The sequence below is a fragment of a genome, unplaced genomic scaffold (assembly GCF_019419815.1).
Source record: "Pyrus x bretschneideri cultivar Hongxiangsu unplaced genomic scaffold, Pyrus_bretschneideri_v1 Contig11, whole genome shotgun sequence".
In the NCBI taxonomy this organism is placed as follows: Eukaryota; Viridiplantae; Streptophyta; class Magnoliopsida; order Rosales; family Rosaceae; genus Pyrus; species Pyrus x bretschneideri.
The window spans coordinates 4731960-4759070 of NW_025999402.1; the positions used below are offsets into that span (position 1 = coordinate 4731960).

The 27111-nt window shown below is 36.5% G+C and overlaps 2 protein-coding genes and 1 long non-coding RNA gene across 3 annotated transcripts; all 3 read left to right on the forward strand.

The window, feature by feature from the left end:
* The first annotated feature begins 6853 nt into the window (after positions 1 to 6853).
* On the forward strand, positions 6854 to 7856 carry LOC125473126. Its single transcript, XR_007255036.1, has 2 exons — positions 6854 to 7078; positions 7342 to 7856. It is a non-coding gene; the product is annotated as an uncharacterized LOC125473126 (long non-coding RNA).
* Positions 7857 to 9362: 1506 nt separating this feature from the next.
* LOC103961191 (U-box domain-containing protein 16) lies at positions 9363 to 11647 on the forward strand. Its single transcript, XM_048575518.1, has one exon. It carries the CDS (start codon positions 9429 to 9431, stop codon positions 11487 to 11489), a length of 2061 nt encoding a protein of 686 aa, XP_048431475.1. The 5' UTR covers positions 9363 to 9428; the 3' UTR covers positions 11490 to 11647.
* An 8076-nt stretch (positions 11648 to 19723) lies between these two features.
* LOC103938626 (transcription repressor OFP2) lies at positions 19724 to 21045 on the forward strand. The gene is given in 2 exon segments (XM_018645300.2): positions 19724 to 19840; positions 19843 to 21045. Coding segments are annotated over 2 exon segments (1167 nt in total). The 5' UTR covers positions 19724 to 19738; the 3' UTR covers positions 20908 to 21045.
* The last annotated feature ends 6066 nt before the right edge of the window (positions 21046 to 27111 follow it).

Here is a 27111-nt window from a genome sequence, read left to right on the forward strand (position 1 = left end):
CTGATTGAAGTCTGGTTTGGTACTGAGGTGATTTTGAAAAAAGTTGGTATAAAAAAAAGCTAGGAGCTGTTCTTGTGTTTGGTAAACATTCAGCTTCAGTTTTTTTTCACAGTTTTTGGTGAAAAAAGCCAAAAACAAGAAGCTGCAAAATCCAGCTTTGAAAAACCGGTTTTTTTTCACATCTGTTTTACATAAAAATTTACCAAACACTATAATACTGTTTTTATTTTTTCAAAAGCACTTTTACAAAAAAATTTACCAAACACTCTGCTGCTTTATTTCACAGCTGCTTATTCTCACAGCACAACAGAAGTAGCTTTTTTTTTCAAAGCACATCAATATCAAACCTGCCCTGATTCTTCGATACTTTATATAGACTACAATTAGGGTTTTTTTTTTTTTTTTCTTTATGTAGCATTTGTGAAGTAATAGTTGAAATGAAATGCAACAATTGAAAGAGATTAGTTGGATTCGCATGCGGAAATCGCTTGGCTTATTGTATATAAATAGTTTTTTTTTTTTTTTTTAATTATATATCATAATTTGACATGCATACAAAAGTGTAACATATATATCAAACTGTTATCTATTCAGAAATAGTCATTATGTGTAACAACCAATGTTCTAAAAAAGGGCCTAGATGACCGCCTAGGCGCTGGCCGGTGGTGACCCAAGATGTTTTCTTACAAATCGGTTGGGCTTTAGGCGGCCCTAGGCGGTTTTTTTTAATGAAATTAAAAAAAAAATCCTATCTAAGTCTAAGTGGTTGAAAATTGTGAACTTGTTGTACATATGTTATCCTACAATACTCCTTACTATGGTTATATGGCATCTATGCTTAATATGTTTTTAAATTTTGGACTTGTTGGATACTCCTTTTGCATTTTATCATTCTATTATTATCTTATTCATGGATTTTATACAAGTATAATTTTTTTGTAAGTGTCAGTATGCACTTATTTACAAGATATACAAAAAACTTATCTAAATCCCCCTAGCCGCCCGAGACTCAACCTTAATTCCAAATTTTCTATGGAGCACATGAATATATTGGAGTTTATACATCCAACTTAAACACCTACATTGTGTGTAAAAGATCCCATATGTAGAGATACAACTTTATTAAACACGTGTTAGCATCGCTATTAGGTAGTTCGTACACATATAGATATATTAATTAAGTACAAATTTTGGGTGTCCAAATATTATAATTAATAAAGCATCCAACACTCAAAATTAGGTGGACCAAAACCCTAAATATATACATGCGTCTAGCATAAACATTTAGAGTTTTTATTTATTTATTTTTTTTTTATTACAAGAATAAAGTGGTATTTATTAATTATCACAAATAATACAAGAGTGTTATTGGATACATTTCTCAAGTGATTAACAAATTGATTTGAAGTGAATTTGCACAATTAAACAAACAAAAATAAACCTGTAAAAGACAATCACAAGCACAAAAGTACAATCACCAAGAACACAATCACTCTTAATATTGATCTATCACAATAAACAATAGACTCATGAACTTTTAAGTTGAATGCTGCTTAAATATGGTATTTGAGCACTTACGGTGTATAACTGCACAACTAAGTAATGCTCAGCTTAAAAGTCCATTCAACTCTGCTATTGTCTCTTCTTGTATTCTAATCTTTACAACTTCAACTTGCGATTTGATTAAGAAGTTGACTATAGCTCCAAAAAACATAAATCCCAAAACGATCCCACTATTACTATTTTTTAAGAAGTTAGATTTAACTTTTAAGGTTGGCAGTAGTGGCCTAGTGGGATTAATAAACAGAAAGAACATGTTCAAAAGGAAAAGAAGTTTGCAGATTTTATACCAAGGAAAAGGGAATGACTGCAAATTTCTCTTCTAGGTATGAACAAATTGAAAGTTTTGTTGGTAGTCACTAAAGAAGTTGTACTCATTTGTCATCAATTGTAATCGTTTAGTTTTTATTGATCAAATCATTTTGTCGCTTCATGCAAAAAAAAAATTTATTAATGGCTGCTAGCCTGCTACTCGAGTTCAACATATTTATCGCAAATCAAACCTTGTAGAGGATAATAAATTGGCTTCCCAAACCTAATATTTCAATTTCGTTGTCTAATACGGTTGGCATTTGCTAATAGATTATTGTCTAGTCTTCAAAATTAGCACTCCAGTACATCTTGCATCCCTGTTACAAGAGGACTGAATGCATGATGAGATGATAGCTCTCTTTTTTTTTTTTTTTTGTAATATATAAAAAGTGTATTGAATGTTGTGGGCAGTTGCATATATTGCTTGGGCCTGTTAAGTATTTGTTACCAATATATCATTTGGGCCAAGTGTCGGATAGTATTTAAATTCAAAAAGGCCAGAATTATCAATCTAAACTTACACATCCCAACTAAATTGGGTTGGTTCAACTTTAGATTTTATTCTGTCGATTTTAGGTTGCGAGAATTCACAACTTCGAACATTTTGGAGATGCTCACATTGTATTGGGAACTCATCAATCATGCTCCCCAATAGGAGAAACATCAAATCATGCTCCCCAATTGGAGAAATGGTAAATGGTAAGCTGTCTGCGGTGTCTTGACTAATCAAGAACAAAAAGTGTCACTTGTATATGAAGCAATTGAAGTGGAGCATGAACCAAATTTAGTTTTTAAAATTTTCTTTTCCAATGCTAGCAGATTGATTACTGCTTGCGATCATGATCAGATACGGAGTGTTGTGGCGTAAACTTGCAACCAAGTAGAGACTAGAGAGCAATCAGTGTCATGATGGATGATAAGTTGAGTTTGTGACCTCATCATCTTCAACTGAGATTAAATTAAGTATGCCCTAAGCTCTTAGGTTAGGAGGCATTCCAGACCTAATAGGTGGATAACAAACCATAAATGGAGCTACTTAAGGAGAAAGACTTTCATGACACCGGTACACTACTACCGTGATATCCTATGTGAATGATACAATGCATGCATCAGTTTCTCTCTACGCGGCGTTATTTCAGTGATATAATAACGATGTACTCATGTCATGTAAGTTGCTCATTACAGATATTGATTAGACGGGTAACCAATTAACACTGAGCTATGACAGTTTCTCTGCGGTTCCAAATATTGGTTCTATTTTGATGCTCTTGTATTTGAAGCAGAGTCTTTATCATACTATTGGTTTGTCTAGATCGGATTAGGTCATTGTATTGTCCAAAACACTGGCTCTGATTGAATATTAAGTGCCTGCTTAATATAAAACACAGCTGGCCTTGTAATTAACCAAACTTGGCAGTTGGCAGTGTCATGTCGTATGTTGTCGATGGCTTCAAAGTGCTGATGTGTTTGGGGCAGCCGAACCAATTGGTTACATGCAGCTCAAAACCCACGGGCGCCAAGTGTTACTTGTTGGAGTTTTGAATGGAAAAAACCGTGAGTTCGAATAGAAACAGCCCTAATCACCCCTTTACTCTTGTTAACGCACATCCAAACAGCCACTTTCTATCCCCATCGTCCTTCATCCCTCTGCCATGGCTCCACCATGCTCCCAAAGTATGAAATTCTGAATAAACTCTCTCTCTCTCTCTCTCTCTCTCTCTCTCTCTCTCTCACATCAAAGTCTACAATTCTAAATAAACAACTTTAAACCTCCAATCCACTTTCTCTCTAATTTTCATGTGGCTGCTGTCATAGGAAAATTGCCACATGGATGGAAAGACTTCAAAAACTATCTGAAACACAATCATAAGGAGCTGACCATGGTGGAATTGGTTGTGAGACTTCGTATTGAAGGAGATAAGTGAGAAGATTGGTGTGGCTTCATCTATGGAAGCCAAGGCTCAAGTCATTGAAGGAGAAACATGAAAGAGAAATTCCCTCGTCAGAAGAAAAGTAACAAGAGAGTAAAAACAAAGAATAAAGTGTATAATGGAAAGCCACGACATATAAGACGAATGCACAATAATATTAAAAATTTGCTCTTCGGTGGAATATTTTTCATTGATTATGTTGAATCAAAGGAAAATATAGCTGATCCGTTTAACAAAGGTGTGTCAAGATATAGCAAGTAAAATATTCATCAAGGAGAATAGGGCTAAAACAACCATGCATGTATTAATTGGAGTGTTCATGAAGAAGTATTATCAAGCACTCCAGTTTATAGTTAAAAACACTTAAAACACTGTTAGACCCTTTAACCAATTGTTTTTTATACGAATTAATCCAGGTAGAGCTTAACCTGAAAATATCGGGGTTAAGCTCTGAGGTGGGAAGTACTAATTTTTTGCTGGGAAAGCTGATCAGAACAATCTTACTTAAAAGTTATTTCAAAGATTGTACCTTCCAAAATAAGGGACCTATTCTCCCTTAGTGAAGTAACTCATCCGTATTCTATGTTTTCTAATTACTTCAAGTTTAAAGTAAGTAAACTAGTTCAATTGTTGTTTGCATTTCCAATGCCCGGAGCTAACATATACCAATTGATAAGTGATTTTTTTTTTCTTTTCTATTACGATCTGATTTTTTTAAGTGTTTGTCGATAATATTAATAACTGTTGAGGGCCAAGTAGTAGACTTGGCCCTCAGTTTAAAGGGCACGTGTGCCCTTCTTTCAATCACCCATATGATTAAGGTGGTTGAGACGAACCAAAACAGCCATATTAATCTAATCACTTATTAAGTAGTTGACTAGTTAAATTAGTTTATCTCATATGATGTCGGTAACACAGCATCTAGCTCGTACTCGTAGAGAGAACGTAGAACGAAGGTCACAGAGCGCGTATTCCTTTTAGAGACGTGTGCAAATTGTGCATGTGAGATGAGCTGTTTGGTACAAAAACAAAGAAATAATAGGATTTTAGTGAGTCTGGTTTTGGGAATAATCTTTTCAGGTTTTGGTTGATAAAGACAAGAGCATGAAAAAATTCGGTGCACCAATACATCAAAATAAAGTATGTACGTAGCATGCATGATGTGGAAACAGCTCGTGGGCGGAATTGTGCAACAACTCGACATGCGCATGTCTAAGAAAAACGAGTTATAAGAATTCTAAAAATTGGGGGTATTCAATGTCCGATTAGGGTCATATTTTGTGTAATTCTTCGTTGCAAGGAAACGCCGACACAAATAAGTATCTTAAAGGTTTTATTATTATGGCAATTTGACGAAATTTGCTAGTCCAATACCTATTTTAAGATTCTGTTTTTCTTTTTTTAGAAAACCTCGGGGGTTCTTCGAGGGAGTTTTATTGAGAAAACGATAAATCACACATAGGCAGAGGGACATAAACTATACTATTCATAAAACGAGAAAAAAAAATACAAGAAAAGATGAGGAGAGGAGGAAGATGGACATAAATCTTACTCTCTTGAAACATGAAATAGAAAACAAGGTACCAAAACAGAGGAAAGAACATAAACCGAGAAAATACGATGATAGTGAATCAAACACCTGACTTTCTAAATATGTATTTTAAGAAAACAGATTTTAGGATTTTGATGATTTGCTATTTTATTTTTATCTTGAAGATAAGGCTTGATGTGAGTATTTAAACACCGTAAGAAATTGTACTCAAAAACCATCAAACCATATTATCAAGTAAAATCATAATCTTGTCTGTTGCTTTTGTCTTGAATTAGGCTAGGGTTTTAAAACTCAAAGTATCTTATGATCTTAACCCTACCATCTTTTGTTGCTTTTGCAACTTTAATACATTGTTTCCATCTCCATCTATTTATACAAAAGAACCTTAAAATTAAACTAGAAATGTGACTTCTAATTAGAGATAAAGCAACAATCAATTCAGTTAAATCAATATCTTGCTTTTCTAAAGAAGATTACGTTTTGTACCATCTGATATGGCAAGTGATGTGTACATGTCGTGTCAATTAATAAATTTATTTTATTAAATGTTGATTATATGCATCACTTGCCGTATGTGTAGTACGCCAAATATGTATAAACATGTAGTCTTTTGAAGAAAAAAAAGCCAAGGTGTTTTTGGATGATCAGATTAATTTAATTATATAATTTTCAGTTTCACTTTAAGTTTATTGTCTGTTTCATTTATGAATACATGTTACAAAATGGTTGTAAAACTCACTTCTTGTTGGAAGGCGGGAGAATGGGACGTATGAAATATTCATAGAGAGTTCTATCTCATTTTGTGTCTTTCTCTTGTGAGATTGTTCAACTTCGTTTTCTAGTTCTTTGCAACTGTAGGGTGGTATTAGAACCAAGGTTCTAAAAGACCCTAGGCGCTAGTCGGGTGGCGAGTTGGGGTCTAACACCTAGACGGCTAGGCGGGGCTTAGGTGGGGGCCTAGGCGGATTAGGCGATTTTAAGTAAATTTATTATATATTATATAAATAAATGCTTGTTTATACTTAAAAGACACAAGTAATTATATTAGATACATAAATTGCAAAATAAAATGATATATAAATTATAAAGTATTAGAACATATTGAAAACATGGAGAACAAGCATATAATGAGCATTCGTCCAAGTATTTAGCAAGTTTCTTATATTTTATTGAAAAATTAAAATGCAAAATAAAAGAGATTGATTTTCTATTGAAGTGAGAGTCGCAACTAGGTGGATGCCTAGGCGCAGAGGCGGATCCACAGAGGGACTTGGGAGGTCCCAGGACCCCTCAGCAATCCTAAAATGCTGCTAGAAATTTTCCAGGGGACCCCACGATGAGAACACGAGGTCTGTGCAGTGGGGCTGCGGGGGAGAAGAAAGAAAACATGGTTTTTTAAAAGGTTGGTCCAAAACGCAATGTTTTGGTCAATTTGTTTATTATTATTTTTTGTTAAAAACTAATGAGACAAACGGTGCCGTTTGTCAATTGTCCTTGATTCCATATGCCTAGCCCCACATGGGCTCATTCCCAAGAGTCCCTTCCCTTTCCTTTCCCCCATTCTGTTCCTCTGCTTTTCCCCCTAATCCTCATCTTTCTTATATTCACCCAAAACCTTAAATTTCTAATCCAACCCAATCCCATATTATAATTACATTACTCCAATATCATACCTCCACTTGTTTCAATTCTCCAAGCCACCACTATTTGGTTCAAAATTCAAGTAAGTTTTTTGGTATTCTAATATAATCTCAATTAAATTATGTTAGATATTGGTGGAGATATTTAGTCTATTATTGATATGATTGTTGATATGTTTTATGTTTGTATACTCATTTTATAATTGAAATTTAGATGGAATTTTTGTTTATTGGTTGATTGGTATTTGTTTTGTGTTTTTGGTTAAATGTGTAGTTTAGAAATAAGAAATAAGAAATATGGAAAGATTTTTCAAGCCAAAGCCAATAGCACCGTTTACTTGTTCAGGTAGTTTGAGCTCAAGATCAACTTGATATTTACAGATCGAGATAGATCGGCACTTCAAGATCAACTTGATATTTACATTCATTTTGTGCGTTATGATAATGATTTTTCTCAATTGCGGGGGATTAAATGAGCTTGCTAAGAAAATGATGGAGAAAGGGTTTCATCGAACATTTGCATATGTATATTTGCTTGTTTAGTTGGCTTTGGTTTTACCAGTTGCAACTGCTTTAGTGGAGAGGGCATTTTCCGCTATGAATATCATTAAGGGTCCACTTCGCAACAAAATGGGAGATCAATGATTGAGTGACAGCTTAGTTGTTTACATTGAGAAAGATGTTTTTTCATGTATTGGTAATGAAGCTGTCATGGAACATTTTCAGACTATATAACCTCGTTGTGGACATTTGAATTAGGATTTTATAGCTTGTAATGTTGTCTTGCACATGATTTTTGAATGAAATGTATTATATTTAACTTTTCAATTTTATTTTTATTTATAAATTTTTTTACCTTTATTATTGGGACCTCCCGAGTTTAAAATCCTGGATCCGCCACTACCTAGGCGGGTTTAGACGGTGCTAGGTGGGAATGTTTAGAAGACTAGAACAGACTTTTTCGAGATTTTATGGTCTCTCCTCGCACTCAGAAACAGTGAACTTTACCCATCGTTTTTTTTTTTTTTTCACCTACCTATCATTTGATTTCGTTTCTTTTCAGTCAGCCCAGCATCATCTTCCTAGCACTGTTCTTCTTTTATGGACAAACTTATATATGAAGGCTTATATCAAACCCCATGACGTCGGGGACAAGGAAAAGCCTTTGCCAACCGATTTCCAACTTAAATAAGAAAAGTGGGAAGCAAATGAAATGATGCAATTACAGTAAGAATATTACATTATTATTATTATTGTTGTTGTTGTTATTTTATTATTCTTTTGATTGGCAGATGGCATGTGGATGACGATGGAAAGCCAAGTCCACTAACAACTCTCCACCTACCGTCGCCTTCCGATGCGATGCCATGTCATCCCATATCGGATGAATGCTTACCAGTTCATCCATGCAAAGGATATAGTCAGATTAGGGCTTCTCCTCTTTTGTTTTTTTCACTGACCCTAATATTAAATTGTAAACTATTGAGTTTGGATACTGCGGACGGTGGAAAGACGGCTGCATATAAGTCGTTACCCTTTGTAAAACTACGCCAAAATCATTTGCCTAATTAAGTGCGACTATGAGCCATTAACTTTTAGTCATTGTGGATGACCGTGAGTCGTCGTTTACATGTTGTGAAACCTGCATTAGGCACATTTAGGTGGTTAAATCATTGGGGATGCGTTGTAGATTTGCAATGGCGAAGTCATGAATGGGAGAAAAGGATTTACACGAAACCATTTTACTGTTATCGTAATATTTTCAACCAATAATGCAATGTCATATGTACATTTCTCTATATGACACTACACTATTAAACGAAAATGTCATGTAACTGTGAATTTCTTTTATGTAAGATGTTTTCTCGTAACGAATGACTTACATTTGAAGACATGAAATCATATGTCGTAAATTTTACTTTTTCAAAAGAAATACATGGGCTATTGTCCCAAAGTGGGTTTGTTACTAGCTCCTAGACAAACCAAGCTCTTTAGCCTCTTCTAGACGAGAGTTCAAATACCGTGCAGGTGCGGGCGGCAGTTAAAACATTCAAAACAGAAGACCACAGCTTATCAATTTGGTTTTGGTTATATTTTGTGGACTGTATCCAATCATCCAACGGCTTCAATTCCTCTCCGCCCTCCAACTTTGGCTGCATCTTTGTTGTCCATCCGACGATACCATAACTAAATAATATTCTCTCTCTCCTCTATCTCTATCTCTCTCTCTCTCTCTCTCTCATCACAAAGACCTGCTTCCTACCCTTTCAACTCCATTGCTTATCAACTTCACCAATATATCCAAATACAGTCAAATACCATGTCCATTTTCCCCCATATAACCACACCTTATCTTTTTCCTATTTTCCTATCATTTTTTTAATCATCGATAAACAATCTACTGCTTCATTGATTCATTCATTTGATTTGTTCATGGCAATATCTCCGCAAGCATTTCCGCCGCGAAAACGCCAGCCCTCGGCGGGGGCCTTCATATCGCCCAAGCTCTCCGACCAGACCCTCCTCCGCTCCCTCCACCATCTCTCCCAAGAAATCTCCTCCCTCGAGCCGCTCCAGTTCCTCCTGCGCCGCACCTCCCTCTCCGTGATCCGCAGGTCAACCCTCCTCTCCATCTTCTTCGAAGACATTATCCGCAGCTCCACCGCCGTCTTCTCCCACTCCGTCATCCTCTGCTTCCAGGAGCTCTACATCCTGCTCCAGAGGATCCAGACCCTTCTCGAAGACTCCTCCAACGGCAGCCGGATGTGGCTCCTCCTCCAGACCGAGTCTCTAGCGAACAGCTTCCACGAGCTCACCCTCGACCTCTCCACCTTACTCGACATCCTCCCCGTCAAGGAGCTACGATTAAACGACGACGTAGAAGAGGTCGTCTCCCTCCTCCGCACCCAGTGCTCCCGCAGCACCACGAAGTCGTTTGTCGATCCAAGAGACGACGGCCTGCGCCTCGAGGTTTGCTCCATACTCGACCGCCTCAGGAGCGAGATCGTTCCCGACCACTCCAAGCTCTCCGATATTTTCACGCAATTGGGAATTCGCGATGCTTCGGATTGCAGAGAGGAGCTTAAGAGCCTCCAGGAAGAGTTCCAGAACCAGACGGAGGAGAAATCCAAGTCGCAGCTCGTTGCCCTCGTCGGACTCGTTCGCTACGGTAAGTGCGTGTTATTCGGAGCATCCACGCCGGTATCGGACCTAATCCGCCTTAAATCGGCGTCGGAATTAAGTTTCCCGGCGGATTTCCGGTGCCCGATCAGTTTGGAGCTAATGCGGGACCCGGTCACCGTGGCGACCGGGCAGACGTACGATCGTGAGTCCATCAAGCTGTGGATCGAAGCGGGTCATAACACGTGTCCCAAGACAGGTCAGACCCTGGGCCACACTGAGCTCATCCCCAACCGCGCGTTGAAAAATCTCATCGCCATGTGGTGCCGCCAGCAGAAAATCCCTTTCGAAACCGCGGAGACTAATAAGGGGCTGGTCAACGCCATCAAAAAGAACAAGGCCGCGCTCGAAGCTACTAGAATGACGGCGTCGTTTCTGGTCAATAAGCTTTCGGTGTCTCAGTCCATGGAGGCGGCGAACGGCGTCGTTTACGAGCTCCGGAGTCTGGCGAAGACGGACGCCGACTGTCGCGCCTGCATTGCGGAAGCTGGGGCTATCCCTTTGCTCGTACGGTACCTTGGCGCGGACGTCGGTGGGGCCCGTCCGAACCTGCAGGTTAACGCCGTGACGACGATTCTAAACCTTTCTCTTTTGGAAGCGAACAAAACGCGGATCATGGAGACGGACGGAGCTCTTAACGGCATCATCGAGGTGCTGAGGTCGGGGGCCACGTGGGAGGCGAAGGGGAATGCGGCGGCTACGATATTCAGTTTATCAGGTGTGCACGGGTACAGGAAGAGACTGGGGAGGAAGACACGCGTCATAAACGGGTTAGTGGAGCTGGCGAGGGATGGACCCGAGCACGGATGCTTTAAAAAGGACGCCATGGTGGCGATATTGAATTTGGCGGGAGAGAGGGAGGCAGTGGCGAGATTGGTGGAAGGTGGGGTGGTGGAGACGACCTTGCAAGTGATGGAGGGGTTGCCGGAGGAGGCGGTGACTGTGTTGGAAATTGTGGTGAGAAGCGGCGGACTAGTGGCCGTTGCCGCCGCGTACGGCGCGATTAGGAAATTGGCAAGTGTGTTGAGAGAAGGGTCGGACAGGGCGAGGGAGAGCGCGGCGGCGACGCTGGTGACAATTTGTCGAAAAGGGGGATCGGAAATGGTGGCGGAATTGGCGTCAATGCCGGAGATTGAGAGGGTGATATGGGAATTGATGGGGGTGGGGACGGTGAGGGCGAGGCGGAAGGCAGCGTCGCTGTTGAGGATTCTGAGGAGATGGGCTGCGGGTTTGGGTAGTGAGGTTGCGGAGGTGGGATATTCAACGGTGAATCATGTGAGTACATCGACAACAGCGACAATAGTGGCAATCTGATTAAATTTAGCCGTCACTAATTTCGTTGAATTTGATTGTAATTGTGTATAGAGATTTTCGTTTTCTTTGTTTCGATTTGTTGAAAGTTTAGATGAAAAAAAATCTTATTCATTCTTTCGTATAGATTATACACGCAACCCAATACATTCTTGGCTATATATCCTCACCATATCTCCTCTTGATTTGAGAAAAATGTCAATATCCCTTGCGCATTTGTTTTGCCATCTTCACGACGTCTCTTCTCTTAATGCGTGTAAGATGTCAGTACCCAATGCGCATGCATTTACTTATCCAGAATTAGTATTAAAATATAGTATTAGATTATAATTATGTTTATAGAAAATGTGATTTTAATCCTTGGATAAATTTATAGTTAGAAAAATGTCTTTATGCAAGATTAAATATTGTTTATAGTTCTTTGACTCTACGTCCATGTCAACATACATTATCCACATCAGCTTTTATTTGTTTGGATGGTTTTCTTGATTCAACTTTTCCTACATTGCTCTTATGTGACGTTGGGAAATCACCACTTTTAAATGCCGAGTTATGAGTGCTGCATTTTTCATTTTAAACCCGAAGGTTCAGTTGTATGAATCTTTCATTGCCCCTTTTTATGGTGTTGTGCAGATTTGCTTCTTTGTCTAGCATTTCCACTAAAATCGTGTGGGTGTTTTTTAGGGTTTAGCTCTGTGGTGGGTGTTATAATTAAGTTTTTAGTATGTTGTGGGTGTTATAATTAAGTTTTTAGTATGTTGAATACATGATACATTAGTTCGATATTTGTATATGATTTGCATATTTGTACTGCACATGGTACACTAATCCATATTTTAGCACACTGTAGAAGTGAGGTACACTAATCCAACATAGGTGCCATGGTTTAGGTATGTTAAAATTCTGATTAGGTCCTTTTAATTTGGAGGTACCATGCATTAGGTATACTATGATATAGATACTGTGATATAGGTACCATGGTTTAGGTACATTATATTACTTATTTGGTATTATGTATTCATTAAAATTTGATTTCTTGAGTTTTCTTTCATGGTGATATAATTTTTTTTTTTTTTGAATTCTAATCAATAATTACATTCGTTTTTTTAATTTGATATGTAACTGAATTTCTTATTCGGTGTCTCTATTATTTTTAGATGTATCTTCATAGTGATATAATTATGGGGTATTTTAGGAACTAAAATACACACAAAAACATTAAAACCAATAAAATAGGAGTTTTAATGTTAAATCTGAGGTGGACGTCCAGTCAAAGGACTAATTTAAATTTTTAATCTTATACCAATGCCACAATATCAAGAAATTGAAAGAATTTAGTTTACGAATCGGGAGGAATTTGACACTTAAAATGGGGGCAGTAGTATGACTGCTAGAGAAACTATCATGCGTCTATTTTTTTGAATTAGGTGAATTAGTACATAGAAAAGTTGATACACCCAAATTTATCAACGTATCTTAGGGATATATCCAATGTACATTTTTCTTATCTTTGAAATATACCCTTTGACCTTAATTGCGGCTATAAAAACTTTTTCATCTTTGATTGGGTCATGATTTTTCATTTCTTTTCATACCAGTTTGAACCTTCATACGCATTCTCATTTCACATTTTTAGATTAGCAAACGTGTTATTACAACCTTACAAGAGTAGTTGTACCTGATTGACTAAGGCGTAATAATCTAACTTCCTCATCTCTTCTACAAAAATGTGTGGGTATAATTCTTCAAAGAGCCCAACTAGCGCGAACGGGCCTAAACACAAAACTTCTGGAATAAAGCCAGTTCCAAATTGGCAAATTTACATAGCCTACTGATGTATGCGCACTCATATAAGCTCTGTTCTAAAAATCTCTGTTTAACACCGCTTAAGTCCTGCCTAGGAGCTAGGTGGTTGGTCACCACTCTTATTAATGCTTAGGTGTTTGAAAATTTAGAAATGGTGCCTAGACCTGTTGAGGCGTCTGCCTAGACATGTTGAGGTGCCCACCTAAACCGCCTAACCCGACCAGACACGCCTAGACACCCCCGCCTAGGTTGCGACTCACTTAGATAGAAAATAGATAACTTTCATTTTGCATTATTTTTTTTAATAGATTGTAATAAACTTGTTGAATACTAAAATGAACACAAATTATATGCTTGTTTCCCATGTTTTCATTATGTTTTAATACTTCATAATATATATGTCATTCTATTTTGTAATTTATGATGTAATTATATATATTTTAAGTATAAACATAATAGAACGACATAAATTACTTCATAAATTACAAAATAGAACGACATATATATTATGAAGTATTGAAATATAAAGATTTACTTAAATCTGCCTAGTCCGTTTAGGCGCTCGCCTAGCCGCCTAGGCACTAGGCCTCAACCTACCACCTAACTAGCACCTAGCGTCTTGTAAAACATTGCATATAAGTGAGAGTAATGAGGTTTTTCTTTGGAAAATTGCCCAAAATGATCAACTTTTAAACATCCATTGCTGACATGATCAAGATTTTAGCATGTCAGTCAATATATAATTGCTATATATATCACCAATATTTCAGCTCTATGTTGTCGATACATCAAGATGCGGTCGTGATTGATACACTAAATTTGATCAGTTCAACGATTTCGATTAAACCAAAATTTTCGCCGACTCCGAGGATTGCGTTGTCTTACTCAATCATTAACCCAAATTTCCATCCAAGACCAAGCTGTCTGCAAGTATATATAGCCATACTCTTGCATGTACCGGACAAGCGTTCCCACCGAAGCCAAAACAAAAACAAAAGGTCCCAAAACCTCCACAGTTCACGCATATTACTCGACACATCCTAGTTGAGGAGGAGAATGATGAGGATAATGTTGAACATATGACATAAATACTGAGAGGCCTGGAGTTTTAATTCTTTGTTGTCCTCCTCCTCCTCCTCCTCGCACGTACAAACAATTGTCATAGACTCCAAAAATATGCCCCAAGAAGGACAAAAATTCCAGTTGGTCCCCTCTTTTCTTCTGTATATGTACATAGTACTCACCGTTTTGGCTATGGGTTTGGTCCGGATACTTTCAGACCACTCAGCAGCAGCAGCAGCAGGAAGGGGGACTAATATTCTTTGACCAGGAATTATAGGGCTCTTTAAGCTGCTGAATGTGAATCAAACCCACGCCCATTGCACCCACTGTTTGGCTTGCGGGCTGGCTTTTAAAACTTTCTTGTGTGTGCGCGCGTGCGCACAGTCATCCGAGTCAACAGCAGCAAGCAACTTCATCGTGATCGTCCTACATATCCACCGGTCTCTGCTTTGTTGTTTCGTCCTGCGTTATAAATGGGGCAAACCAGCCTTAAACCCTAGATAGCTGCAAGTGACCCTTTACCACAGTAGTGAAAAAGTATTGTGCTCTTGCATGACGACGTGATTTCAAACGCTATCGGTGACTAATCTAACATCTAACTTATTAACGCTATCACTGGACTAATAATAAAAAATAAAAAATAAAAAAAATAAAAAAAACCTAGCTAGCTAGGAACAATAATGATAAGAAAACTCAATTTTATTTGACAAAACTAGTAAGAGATAGGTGGAATACAAACATCAAAACTTTAGGCTCCCTTTTCCCTTCTTAGATTCAACTTTTTTCAGTTTTTGAAATGAGGTACTAAGTAATTTAATTATATTTATTATTTAAAAGAAAACTATAAATTATTTTCAATTTGAATACTATACAACTCCTTACAAAACCCTTAACTAAAGAGAAACAAATTATAAAATTATTTGACACAAATACAAATAAAAAGACTCATTTCACAGCAACGCAATGAGTTAGTGAATCTTGCCATTCTCATCAAAACTAAATCTTAACTCACACATCCAACACCAGGTCCCTAATTTCAAAAAGGAAGGGGATCCTCTCCGGATCCCTTCCGCCAAATCCTCCAAGTCAATGAATCCGGACCCTTGAAATTTTATCCAACGGCTAAAGTTATTATAACTTTTAAAGGGAAACCCCTGCTTTTAGCCGTTGGATCAAATTTCAAGAGCTCAGATCTCTTGACCTGGTGAATTTGGTGGAAGAAATCCGGAGAGGATCCCTTTCCATTTAAAAAAAAACTAAATGATCGATTTTTTTGGACTCACGCCTAATCCTCTTTGTGGAACCCCACTTGCTATTATATAATATCCTTGTCCCATTTTGTACACTACCACAAGAAGATTTATATTGGCTCCCAAATCTTTGAATGATCAACTGTAATATGAGTTTCCGGTTTAGAGTTTTGTTGTCACTTGGACTAGGGTTTTCATTTTGGGTTGGACTTAGATGATGAAGAAACATAGGTCAGTCTACAACAAACAATAGATTATGCATAAAGATATACATTTTATGCCCTAAAAAAAGCCCAAGGAGCTAGGGTACTAACAACAAACAATAGATTATGCATATCTATCTCGATGGGACACAACTTTTCTATCTTGGAGCTATATAAACACAAAATCTTTCCAAACCTTTATGTCTTTTGGATCTTTGCAGAATTTCCCTTCATCCACAACTTAAAAACGCGAAAAATGCAAAACACACACTAGTCCTTACGGTCATTCAATGTACGACAAAAACCTGTGTTTTCTTCTGAAGCTGTATGAGTAGCAACTCTGTGAGAAGTTCCCAAAGGCCAAGAGTAAAAGTGATCGTTTTAACAGAAGGTTGCCCTTCGGGGTAGTTTTTCCAATACGTGACCAAAGAGGCCAAAGAGTTGTGATATTCTGTGTCCAGGTTATAGGACCCTACCGGCCAAGGCTGCATGTAAGCCACTTTGACAAAAGAGTTGGAAAAGAAATGTAGGACACTGATAAGCCGTGGTACTATAAGAAACAACCTCCCGGTCACGATAAAATCGCTCCCAAACAAAACACCCACAAAACTGAAAGAAGGAGAGAGGGAGTTGTTTTTTTATTTTAATAAAATGTTATTAGGGGCAAAATTTGGATAAAACCACTCAATTAACTAGTCATAATTACGTATTGAGCTCATAATTAATGTGAGGCGAACAACATGAGACCTTCAATTTAAAAGCGGAGTCGTATTTAGGGAATGAGGATCCTGGGGATCTTCAATCGTGTCTATTCATCGTATATCGTTTGATCAAAAATCATTTTAAATATTTATATTATAAATTAGATATGAATAGTATCTGACGAAAACTGACTACACGATATACGATGAACGAACATGATTTAAGAATTCTTAGATCCTCACAAAAAAAATTCGAAAATGTTTCTCCTACGTATTTTGGCTCTATGGGGTGGATTATAGACTAAGGCAACTTTAAAACATATCTAGCCCATGTCTTATCATATAGATAAGCTCAATATGAGATATAAAAAAATAAAATAAAATAAAATAAAAAAGATAAAAGATAAGCTCAATCTAACACAACATGACACATCAAAGTAAGCCCATTAATCTGATCCTCATTCATTTTTCTTGTAGGCCATCTAATCTACCATTGGACTATATGTTTTAGCTCTCTCAAATATATTTTTTTCTGAACAGGCCCTTTATGCAAATAGATATATATATTTTTTTTTCAAAAAATGGGATTAGGTGTGGGGCACACTCTACATTGAACTTCAACGATCCGAACCGTTTATTTTGTAAGTCTTATTTCACATATCATCATTATAAAAATTCAATTCAATCTGAAATCATTTGCCTATTTAATTATCAAGATAAAATTTCATTATTTCTTATATAACAAAATATTCGTTAATTTCTTTGAACTCAATTAGATGCTTTAAACATTTCCGATTTGGCTAATACTTTGCAAGGATGATCTATAAGGTGCAACATAAAAAATAAACGGTTTGAATAATTAAAGTTTGATATGATGTGGACTTTATAACTAATCCCTATTTTTATAAAAAAGGAAAAAAAATAAGAATCTCTTTCCTTAAAGGTTTTCATATTTTGAATATGTAGTTTTAGCGGGTTATTTTTTCTTTTCATTTCCAGCAGTATATGGTTTATACACTAATATATCGTGTACTTTGAGAGAGTGAGAGAGAGAGGAACCTCGTGAGAACTCCACATAAAGCTTTGTCAAAGGGCTAAACATAGCCCGCTCGAGAACTGCTTGAGGTTTATATGTAGCCAACCCATCTTGGTGACTAGAATATGGCTCCCTTGTGTGGAGGTGGATTTTAAAGTTTCCAAGATATATTTTGGCATATTGCCCTTGGTTAAAGATGACCTTAATTTTAGAGGAAGTTTAACAAAATATTTCTGGTACTGTTCACTTTTAACGAAAAATCACATTTATACCTTTCCTGGTATTGTTCACTATACCTTTAAAAATAATTTTCATTAAAAGTGACGTTTTTTTTTTTAACTTTTCGTTAATTTTCCTTAATTTTAGTGCTTCACTCTTTTTAGGCCATCTTTGGTTATTCTTGGTTTTCATGTTTTCTCCTTTTTTTCTTAAATAATATGATGCTGCTATCTATACACTCAGTTTTATTTCTCACACACTCTTCTTAATTTTCGGCTACTAGATTGAATGAATTAAAGAAGATTAATGGACAAAAACTAATAAAGGTGTGTAGAAGGTAAAAAGAGTGTATAAATAACACTGTCCAAATTATATTATTCCACCCATTTAGAAAATCCTAGCTCTACTCTTACTCCTACTTATAAATATTACACTGTAGAGTTCCATTGACACTATGATCTATGAAATTTAAGATCATATACCCTTCGATCTTTATGTAATGGTAGGTGATCATTTAACTGTTGTTCTACTTTTCCTTTGTCGTTAAATTAAAAACGAACAATGAATAACTACCATTTTCTTAAATCATAAAGTGTAGGAGGACGAGACTCCGACGAAGAATCATTTTTATAAAACTTTAGTCAAAAGACTAAAAAAATAACACGGAAATACTATTAGTCAAAAGACTTTATTAAAGAATCATTTTTTTAAAGACAATAAATTAGGGCATCATTTAGAGACAGACTTACGTTTAAAGAAAATTAGAGCAATAGTTTCTGAAGTTTGGTGCAATTAGAGCTTTGCTCTCTAAATTAAGGTCCGTGAGTTTTGGTCTTTAAATAACAAATAATGTGAAGCAACAATCCTTTTGGATTAATCTGTTAGATTGGCCATCTAAAATAAAGGATTTAAAGGGACAAAAGAATAGACGAAAGTTCTAAATTTGTTATAATGTGGAGTAATAATCCTTTTGGCTAACTTTGTTAGGTTGTCCACCTAAAATAAAGAATTTAAAGGGGCCAAAAAAATAGATAGAAGTTTGAACGAAGTTAGCTAAAAATGTGCTAAATAGACCACCACTCTACATTATAACAAGTTTAAAAACCAATCCTCATGAATTTAAATTCAGAGATCAAGGCTCCAATTGAGATAAAACTCAGGGATATTGCTCCAATTTAAAGAGTTGGTTAAAGAAGTAAACAAAATAGCTATCTCATTAACTAAACAAGAGAACAAAAGTTCCTTAGAGTAAGGCTATCTACAAACTCATTTTTACTTCTCATACATCCCCCTCAATGTTCAATTATCGGATCAAATAAATTGAATAAATTAAAAGACATAATATAACAAGTATGTGACACGTAAAAATTGGTATGTGATAACACCACCCTTTCTTTATGGGCAGGCTACTATAAGGAGGCCATTTTACCAACGGCCCCCCTTGGACCCCACAACACCATTCCTTCCCTTACTATACAAGTTCAAATCTTATGCACTTATTTTGTGTGACTTCTATCATTAATTGATACGTATTAATGAACTTAATTCTCCTTACGTGTCAATAGTGATAGAGGCCACAAAGAGAAGAAATTTTTAGTGTGGCCCGAACATAGGGAGGTTTCCACATGTTATTATACAATTGGAGGAATTTTTTTTTTTTTCAAATGCCCCTTCAATTATATAATAACATGTAGCGTACCGCTCCATGTTTTTAATATATTGAAAAATCTCAGACTATAAACAAAATGAGTGCGGAAAATTTGATCACTATTTTCTCCTTGGTGGACCCGAACTCCTGCCCCCATAAAATTACAAAAAAAACTCCCCTTTATTTATCTTTCAATATGAGTAACAGAGTGAGTGAGTGCCAGAAAACTGAAGTCCTCTCTTCCTTCTTCCCTTCGTTTACACATCACTGAGTGGAAGAGAGAGAGAAAGTGAGAGAGGAGAGAGAGAGAGAGAGAGAGAGGTGGTGATGGGAAACCACAAGTTTAGATTATCAGATATGATGTCCAATTCCTGGTTTAGCAAGCTGAAAGACATGAGCAAGCCCAGAAAAAAGCAATCCAAGAAGAAAAACAACAACAAAAACCACCCTCGTTTGCTTCTTCTCTAACAAAAAAATTTACAGAGCCCTCGAAGCCAACGCGGCAACTGCCCCACCACCTCCACTGCCACCCAAGACAGTCTTACTACTTCACAAGAGAGCTCACCTCCCCTGCGCCTGCCCCATCTCACAGATTCCCTTCCTCCTCCTCCCCCACCAATAACCCACCACCAAAAAAATCCAACAGACAAAAACTCAGGAACAGAATGACCACCTTGCCCTCTTCCGATCCCAACCTCCTAACTTCCTCTGTTTCAGCCGGCTGCGGCTGCCACGCCACCACCATTGAATCCGTCTGGACTAAATCCCAATCCCCACCTGAAACATGGTCGTCTTTCTCCTTCGACAGCTTCCCAGACCCGACGTCAGAGACGGAGTTTCTCGACGACGACAATGAGCCTGAATTCCGGTGCGACCGCGTTCTCGCCGCTTACCATGTCGACTCCGGTGAAAACGACGTCGTTGTCGACGTCGACAAGGCGTCTCTGACCATGAAATTATCCGATGTGAAAGTATCGGATGCGCCGGAGGATGGGTTGGATTCGTTTTCCGAGCTCGAGCTCCCTCCAATTATAACCAAGCCACCAAAATTCAGCGAAATGGTGAGCGAAGTGAAGAAGAACAAGAACAAGAACAAGAAGAAAGAACAGAGGAGCATTACTAAAAGTGATGGTAGAAGGCTTCCTTCATCAAATGCAGCTACATCTCCCGGCGTCCGCCTTCGGAATTCGCCGAGAATTTCCAACCGGAAGATCAACCAGGCCGGCCTCAGCCGGCGGAGCGTGTCGTCGAATTCGAGCTCGAAGCGAAGGAGCATCTCCGACAGCTTCGCAATTGTCAAGTCGTCGTTTGATCCCCAGAGGGATTTCAGGGAATCAATGGTGGAGATGATCATGGAGAACAACATCAAGGCGTCCAAGGATTTGGAAGATCTTCTTGCATGTTATCTTTCTTTGAATTCTGATGAGTACCATGAGATGATCATCAAGGTGTTCAAGCAAATCTGGATTGATCTCACTGATATTAGGTCCAAGTAATTACAAATTACAAATTTCCAGAAAAAAAAAAAAAAAAAAAAGCCCTGTAACTGTAAATTGTTAGTCTTAAGTTCTTTGTTAGTTTGTCTTGTTTCTAATAAATTTCCTTACTTTTAAATAAAGGAGTTCATGTTTACAGTTTTGGAAGACAACCCCGTTATCAAAATTCAGTCTTTAATTTGTTCACTAGTGTCTTGTGTTTCTCGATGTGAATGTGGAAATGGGTTTTTGTACATGTTATGCTTCTGGGTATAGAATATAAAATTACATGCATTCGAGATGTCACAATGACGTATCTCAAATATTTCATGCGTTGCTTTCTACTTAACATTTTCATATGTCAACCTGTGATTTATTTAAGATATATACGTTGTGGTGGATCAAGAAGTTTTGAATATGGCTAAAGATTAGCAAAGAAATTTGTTTACACCTAAAATGTTACGGTGATATTATTCCAAACTTATAAGTCATTGTCACACCAGATATTACATGATTTGCTTGAGATATTGACAACGTGCCCAGATAGTTTCTCTCAAAGGGCAGAGGGTGTGTGGTTATCCTGGTGTGTTGTATGGCTCTTGTCTTCATGCTATACATGAATTTTTTTTTTTTTTTATTTGGTCAAGAGCTATACATGAATTTTGGTTGCTGAAATTGAGTACTTCATATGGACCCCGACCAAATTTTGGGCAACATATGCCGGACTATACACATAAAATTGATTGTGGGATGACCATCAAAGACTGACACCCTCTCAAATCAAACTTGTGTTTTTTTTGGAAAGAGATCGTTTTGGATTTCATCCACGAAATCCATCAATCTGAATTGTTGAAATTTGATCCAACGGCTAAAGTTATTATAACTTTTAAAGGGGGTCCCTGTTTTTAGCCGTTTGATCAAATTTCAAAAGCACGAATTAATGAATTTGGTAGATTTAATAGAAGGGATCCGAAAATGATTCATTTCTGTGTTTTTTACCTGAATTTTCTCCTTTCCTATATCTCGCCTCTCCATGCCTTCTTTCATCCACAGCAGTTCATAATATTTCCTTGTTCCTTGTTGATTCAATGCGGAAGATTATGCCACGTAGGCAACAACAAAAAGATAAACTTTGAGGACACAATTCATGTTTTTAAGTCTTTCTAGAGAGACGAGATTACTCAAAAAAAGCTCTTTGTTAAGTGCCCTTCAGAGGTGATTGAAGAACAGTAAATGATTTTTTTTTTTTTAATACATCTATATTTTTACACTAAAGGGTGGATGAGTTCGGTTAAGCCACACAATGGACAACTTAATTTGGTATCAAATTCGCCATCTACGAGATTCAAACATAAAACATCTCACTTTTAAGTGAAGATGAATAACTACTAGACCGTAATACAGAATAGCAAGAACCATAAATGATTTAATTTAACAGAATTTTCACATTAGGAATTTCTAACATTAACGATCGAAGATCTAACAGTCAAATATCGCTGTTAAAAAATATATTAGAGTGTATTATAACTTTTGCATTACTTAGCGTTAGTTAAACTCTAAAAGCGAAGTGTGAATTCAAATCCTAAAAGCTCTTGCTAGATACCTAGACTGTTACCCTATAAAACTGTTCGAAGTGTTATTATTATTATTATTTTTATTTCCAAAAGTAAAAGTGAACTTTGAATCTTTCAAAAGCATTGCAAGCCTTTCGAACCTTTGGATTCATACTTGGCATGCAGTAGTTTCTTTTATGAAAAGAGAATCACGCGGCCTACCAAAGAGGATTTGTTTTGTGTAAATTGTGTTTGGTTTTTATACAAAACCAGGCGAATGATTCAGATTGGCTTCGTAAAAGAAAGCAAGTCTTGTTGGTAATTGGTGAGTTTTCCATTTTATATGAATATTTTGGCGATTTGAGCCTGCACTGCACTTGGTGCTTAGGACTAAATGACTTGTTTTCTGTGGCGGTAACAGTTTTAACCAATACACGAAAAGAAAGCACCGAGTTAGTGTAGTGTCTTTCTGGGACATGGAGTTTCAAGCTTGACACACTTTCCACGAGACAAAAGAAAAGTATATGTGATTTATTATTATTCAATCTTACCAGTCCCGAGCTTTGCGGTTTCAATTTGTTCTGTGTAAGATTGTTAAAAACTTCGTTTAGAGTTGAAAAAGAACTTTAGGCGTAAAGATAAATGTTATTAACCAACTAAATTACAAATCTTTTACGTAAAAACCTCAATTGATTTGTTTATAATCTGCGTTGACTTTTGGAGTTTGTAGTAGTTCAGAAGTTACACTCACAAGAAACCTTTGCTATTACAAGCACAAGAACTTCTCTTATATCACTCATCTTCACCTAATCACAAAAATGTACACACGTATCGCCATCTTAATTAGGTTGCACAGTTGTTAACTTTTGTCTAATAGCATAATGAAATCTATATATAATCACTTTACTAATTTCAGGGTTTCCCTTAATTAAGAATCGAATATGGACAAACCATAGGTATAACAAGAGATTAATTATTGACGATTAGTAGGAATTGGATGTAACACTTAACCCACCTCAACTTTAGTAGTTGAGGGTAGAGCTCTCTTAACCTTATTGGTTTACCACTACAGACACTTCGGGGTGTTAAAACAAAGAGTAAAAACTCTGTATTTTTAGGGTTTTTGTTGAGTCAACAAAACACACTGGCCCTACGACATGAAATTAATATTGAACTACGACGTATCTGGATGGGATTGGATTTGTTTATTGCTAACTATTTTGTTAATTATGCAAGAGTGTTTAATATTGAAATTCCGCAACCAGAAAGTATATTTTATTTGGACACACTAACCAGGAAACAACAAAAAAACATGATGTATTTTTTTGTTTATATAAAGACGTATATCTTAATCCTATTGGAATAGCATAAAACATGTAACTACTTTGCTTGATATTGGATCCAAAATTAAGTGTATTCATGTATCTATCACAATGTACTTTCCTTGTATTAGCCTCACGCTTCACTTAAAATCAACAAAATGGACATAATGCCTCACTTAAAATGTTGCTATATGTTTTTCTCTCATATGCATAATATGTGTAAGATTGCTGATTTTTAGTATTAGAACTTAGTTGACTCATCATACCTGGTAAATAAAAAAACATTTATATATATATATATCTTCACCAAGGTGAAACCAAAGATTAATTTACATGCATGCACTTCCAAGATGCAACCATATAATATTCTTCTCGATATATATCTAGCCCTAGGCCTAATAATACAATAATTTTTTGACCATGGTATGGCTACGCTTAGCATATTATCTTGAGCCAAACCCCACAAGCCGATATAAAAGGTCTGGCCCTCTGGATATGGGGTATTTATTAGAGAATCATTGCAAAATGACTCAACTTCAACGGACTGGACGGTCGAGATTAAAAGGTTTAATATGTAGGTTGTGTCGGCAAGCCGGAAGGAAATGAGACAGACGAAGGACAGAAATTGATGAAGGGGTCGTTGACGTAAAGAGAAAGAAAGCACCGCAACATGTATCCGCAGATTCTGGGTTTTTGCAGTGTCGTCGACTCGTCGCCATTGCCATGTAATGTAAAACCAGTAAAATATGCATGCAGCAAGGTAGCTAGGTAGGTAGTCCTCACACTCTTCGGTCCTCAGCCACCCAGTTTGGTCCAAGACTTAAACCTAGCTAAGGCTAGGGGCTTTACTAAAATCTTCAATAATTGGTGAGCATTCGTTTAATAAATTTTTTTTCTTCCCCATGACATCTCTTCCGTTTTTATTTTTGTTTGTTTCTTGCCTGTTAATTCATAGCCTCAAATCTTTGGCAACTAAAATATAATTTCAGTGACATCAATCGTTCATTTAACATTTGCTACATGATTTCAAAATAAATCTTTATTCTAAAAACGTTTGTTATACAAGCAGCTTGGCCTACTATTTCACATGCATGCATCGGATGTGCCCGTGCAGGTAAGGATAGAGTATTGACCAGTCAAATGATTAAATTAGCTTTCTATAGACACAAATTGCGGCTATCATGTACCGCCGTCTCCAAGTCAACCAAATGGAGTAAGGCAGAGACATAACGGGCACACCATGTTCAAAAAGCCCACATTTAAGTGTTGTTCTAATTAATCAAATATTAAGATTTTAATTTGAGTGCAAAAAGGAGCACAATATTCTAATAAGTTTTGCCTAGTAAAGTTTATATAGCCCAAACACCCTAATAGCACCAAAAATCGATGGAAAGCATCTTTTTAACACCCAAATTTACTTAAGTCGATGAGGTCTCAAAATAAATATTTATAGTAGAAATTTTGTCTGTCATATGATTCGTTGTTGATTCTATTTTTATGAAATTTTGTATGTCATATGATTCAACATTCTATGTAATTCATTAATTATTAATTTGTGGTTGTCCAAATTTTCGAGGTATATAACTATAGCCAAAATTACCATTTGATCAAGAGAGTTAACATGAGTATTTTTCGGTTCTTAATTGTGCAATAAGATGTGGATTGCTCATGATCGATTCGGAAAGAAACCCACATTCCACCTCATACCCAAGAATTTTCACATGACCATCGCTACCTTCTTTTTCTTCTTTAATGTATAAACCTTCCACCGTCCTTTGGTCTGGTAGAAACCGAAGAAATATCAATGCTAACGTGCACGTGTGTTGGGGACAGAAAAATCTTTGGAGAATTTATGAGTACATATATAGACGACAATTCAGCTGCGCACGGCTTTGTGAAGATTGGTATTTTATAAAAAGTAGGTATAAAAAAAAAGTTGAACTCAAAAAAATGTTTGGTAAACTCTTAAAAACAGTTTATTTTCACAATTTTTTGTGAAAAAAAGTTGAAAACGTGAAACAGCAAAAATGAGTTTTTTCTCATAGCACAGCAGAAGTAGTTTTTTTCAAAGTACAGAAATACCAAATCAGCCCTAATACGCTGACTTTCAACAATCTCATGCGCGAATTGTCTCTCTGAAATTTCAACTCTGTTAGTTTACATTTTATTTTTTAATTTCCATGCATTGCATGCAATCCCCACCACTTGCCAATAGGAAAGAGACGAAAACGATATTTGGGGTTCAAGATTTGGGCACGTTGTAGACTCATAAACCAAACAACTCATCTAATTTCCCTGCTAGCAAACACAAAAGAAAACAGTTGAAACCAGATGAGTCAGTCTGAGGCTGATAGATGATGTCACACTAATAAAATTTGTCAACTTCTTATTAAGTTCATATGGGATAAGTTGGGAAAGTAGTTATTCTTGTGCTTGATGTATATATAAATATAGTTGATAATCAATACATGTACACTATCACGGACGTGAAAATTTTCGACCCTTGAAGGAGTCAATCACAAATAGTTTAATGCATGCATATGTCGGTGGTAATCTTGTTTATCTGTGGCGTAAAAAAAGGTGTGGCCAGTTACAAATGTAGTTATTTTAGCACACATTTTTTAATTTTTTGCACATTCTTTGTTAGTTTTTATTGTTGATTTTACTTTAATTATTCAACAACTACAAAACAAGAGAAGTGTGTCTAAGATGAGAAAGAGTGGGTAAAAAATGTTTCCCTTACCAAAATATTGAGTTACATGTGAGTAGGTTGAAAAATTCTTGACATATTCTCTCGTGAGTGTTAACAAATCGAGAAGGAAAAAAAACGAATTACAAGCTCTATATAAGACTTATTCTTATAGAGTTACAAGATGTGTATTTATAAAGATCTAACCTTGAAACAAAGAGAGTCAGGAAATTAAGCAATCTTAAAACCTAATAAACAAATAGAAAAAAGATAATCACAATCCTTATCCTACTAGAGAGTCATAAATACATAAAACATAAAAAATACCCGCACTTTTTCTGCATGAACAATTATTTATGAAAGAAGTAGTGAGTCTCACTATGCATACTAGATAGCTAGTCTCTCTTGCATGATGTGATCTTTTAGAATAGCATATAGTTAATTGCTAATAACTGTAGTTAGGTGCGCGTTAATGCAAACGTATATAAGTGAGCTTTAGATTAGATTAGATGTTTTATGATTCGTTTTTACTGAATGAAAGATTGAGAGAAACTTCTTCAGTTTTCTGTCATCTTCAAACCCTAACTTCTTCGGTTCCTATTGATTCTCGAGTTGTTTCTATATGATTTAACAAGCTCAGCTGCTCAATCACATGCATTAA

Bases quoted from the DNA above. Each gene is read 5' to 3' on its own strand.
- LOC103961191 (XM_048575518.1), top strand. From the start codon at position 9,429: ATGGCAATATCTCCGCAAGCATTTCCGCCGCGAAAACGCCAGCCCTCG.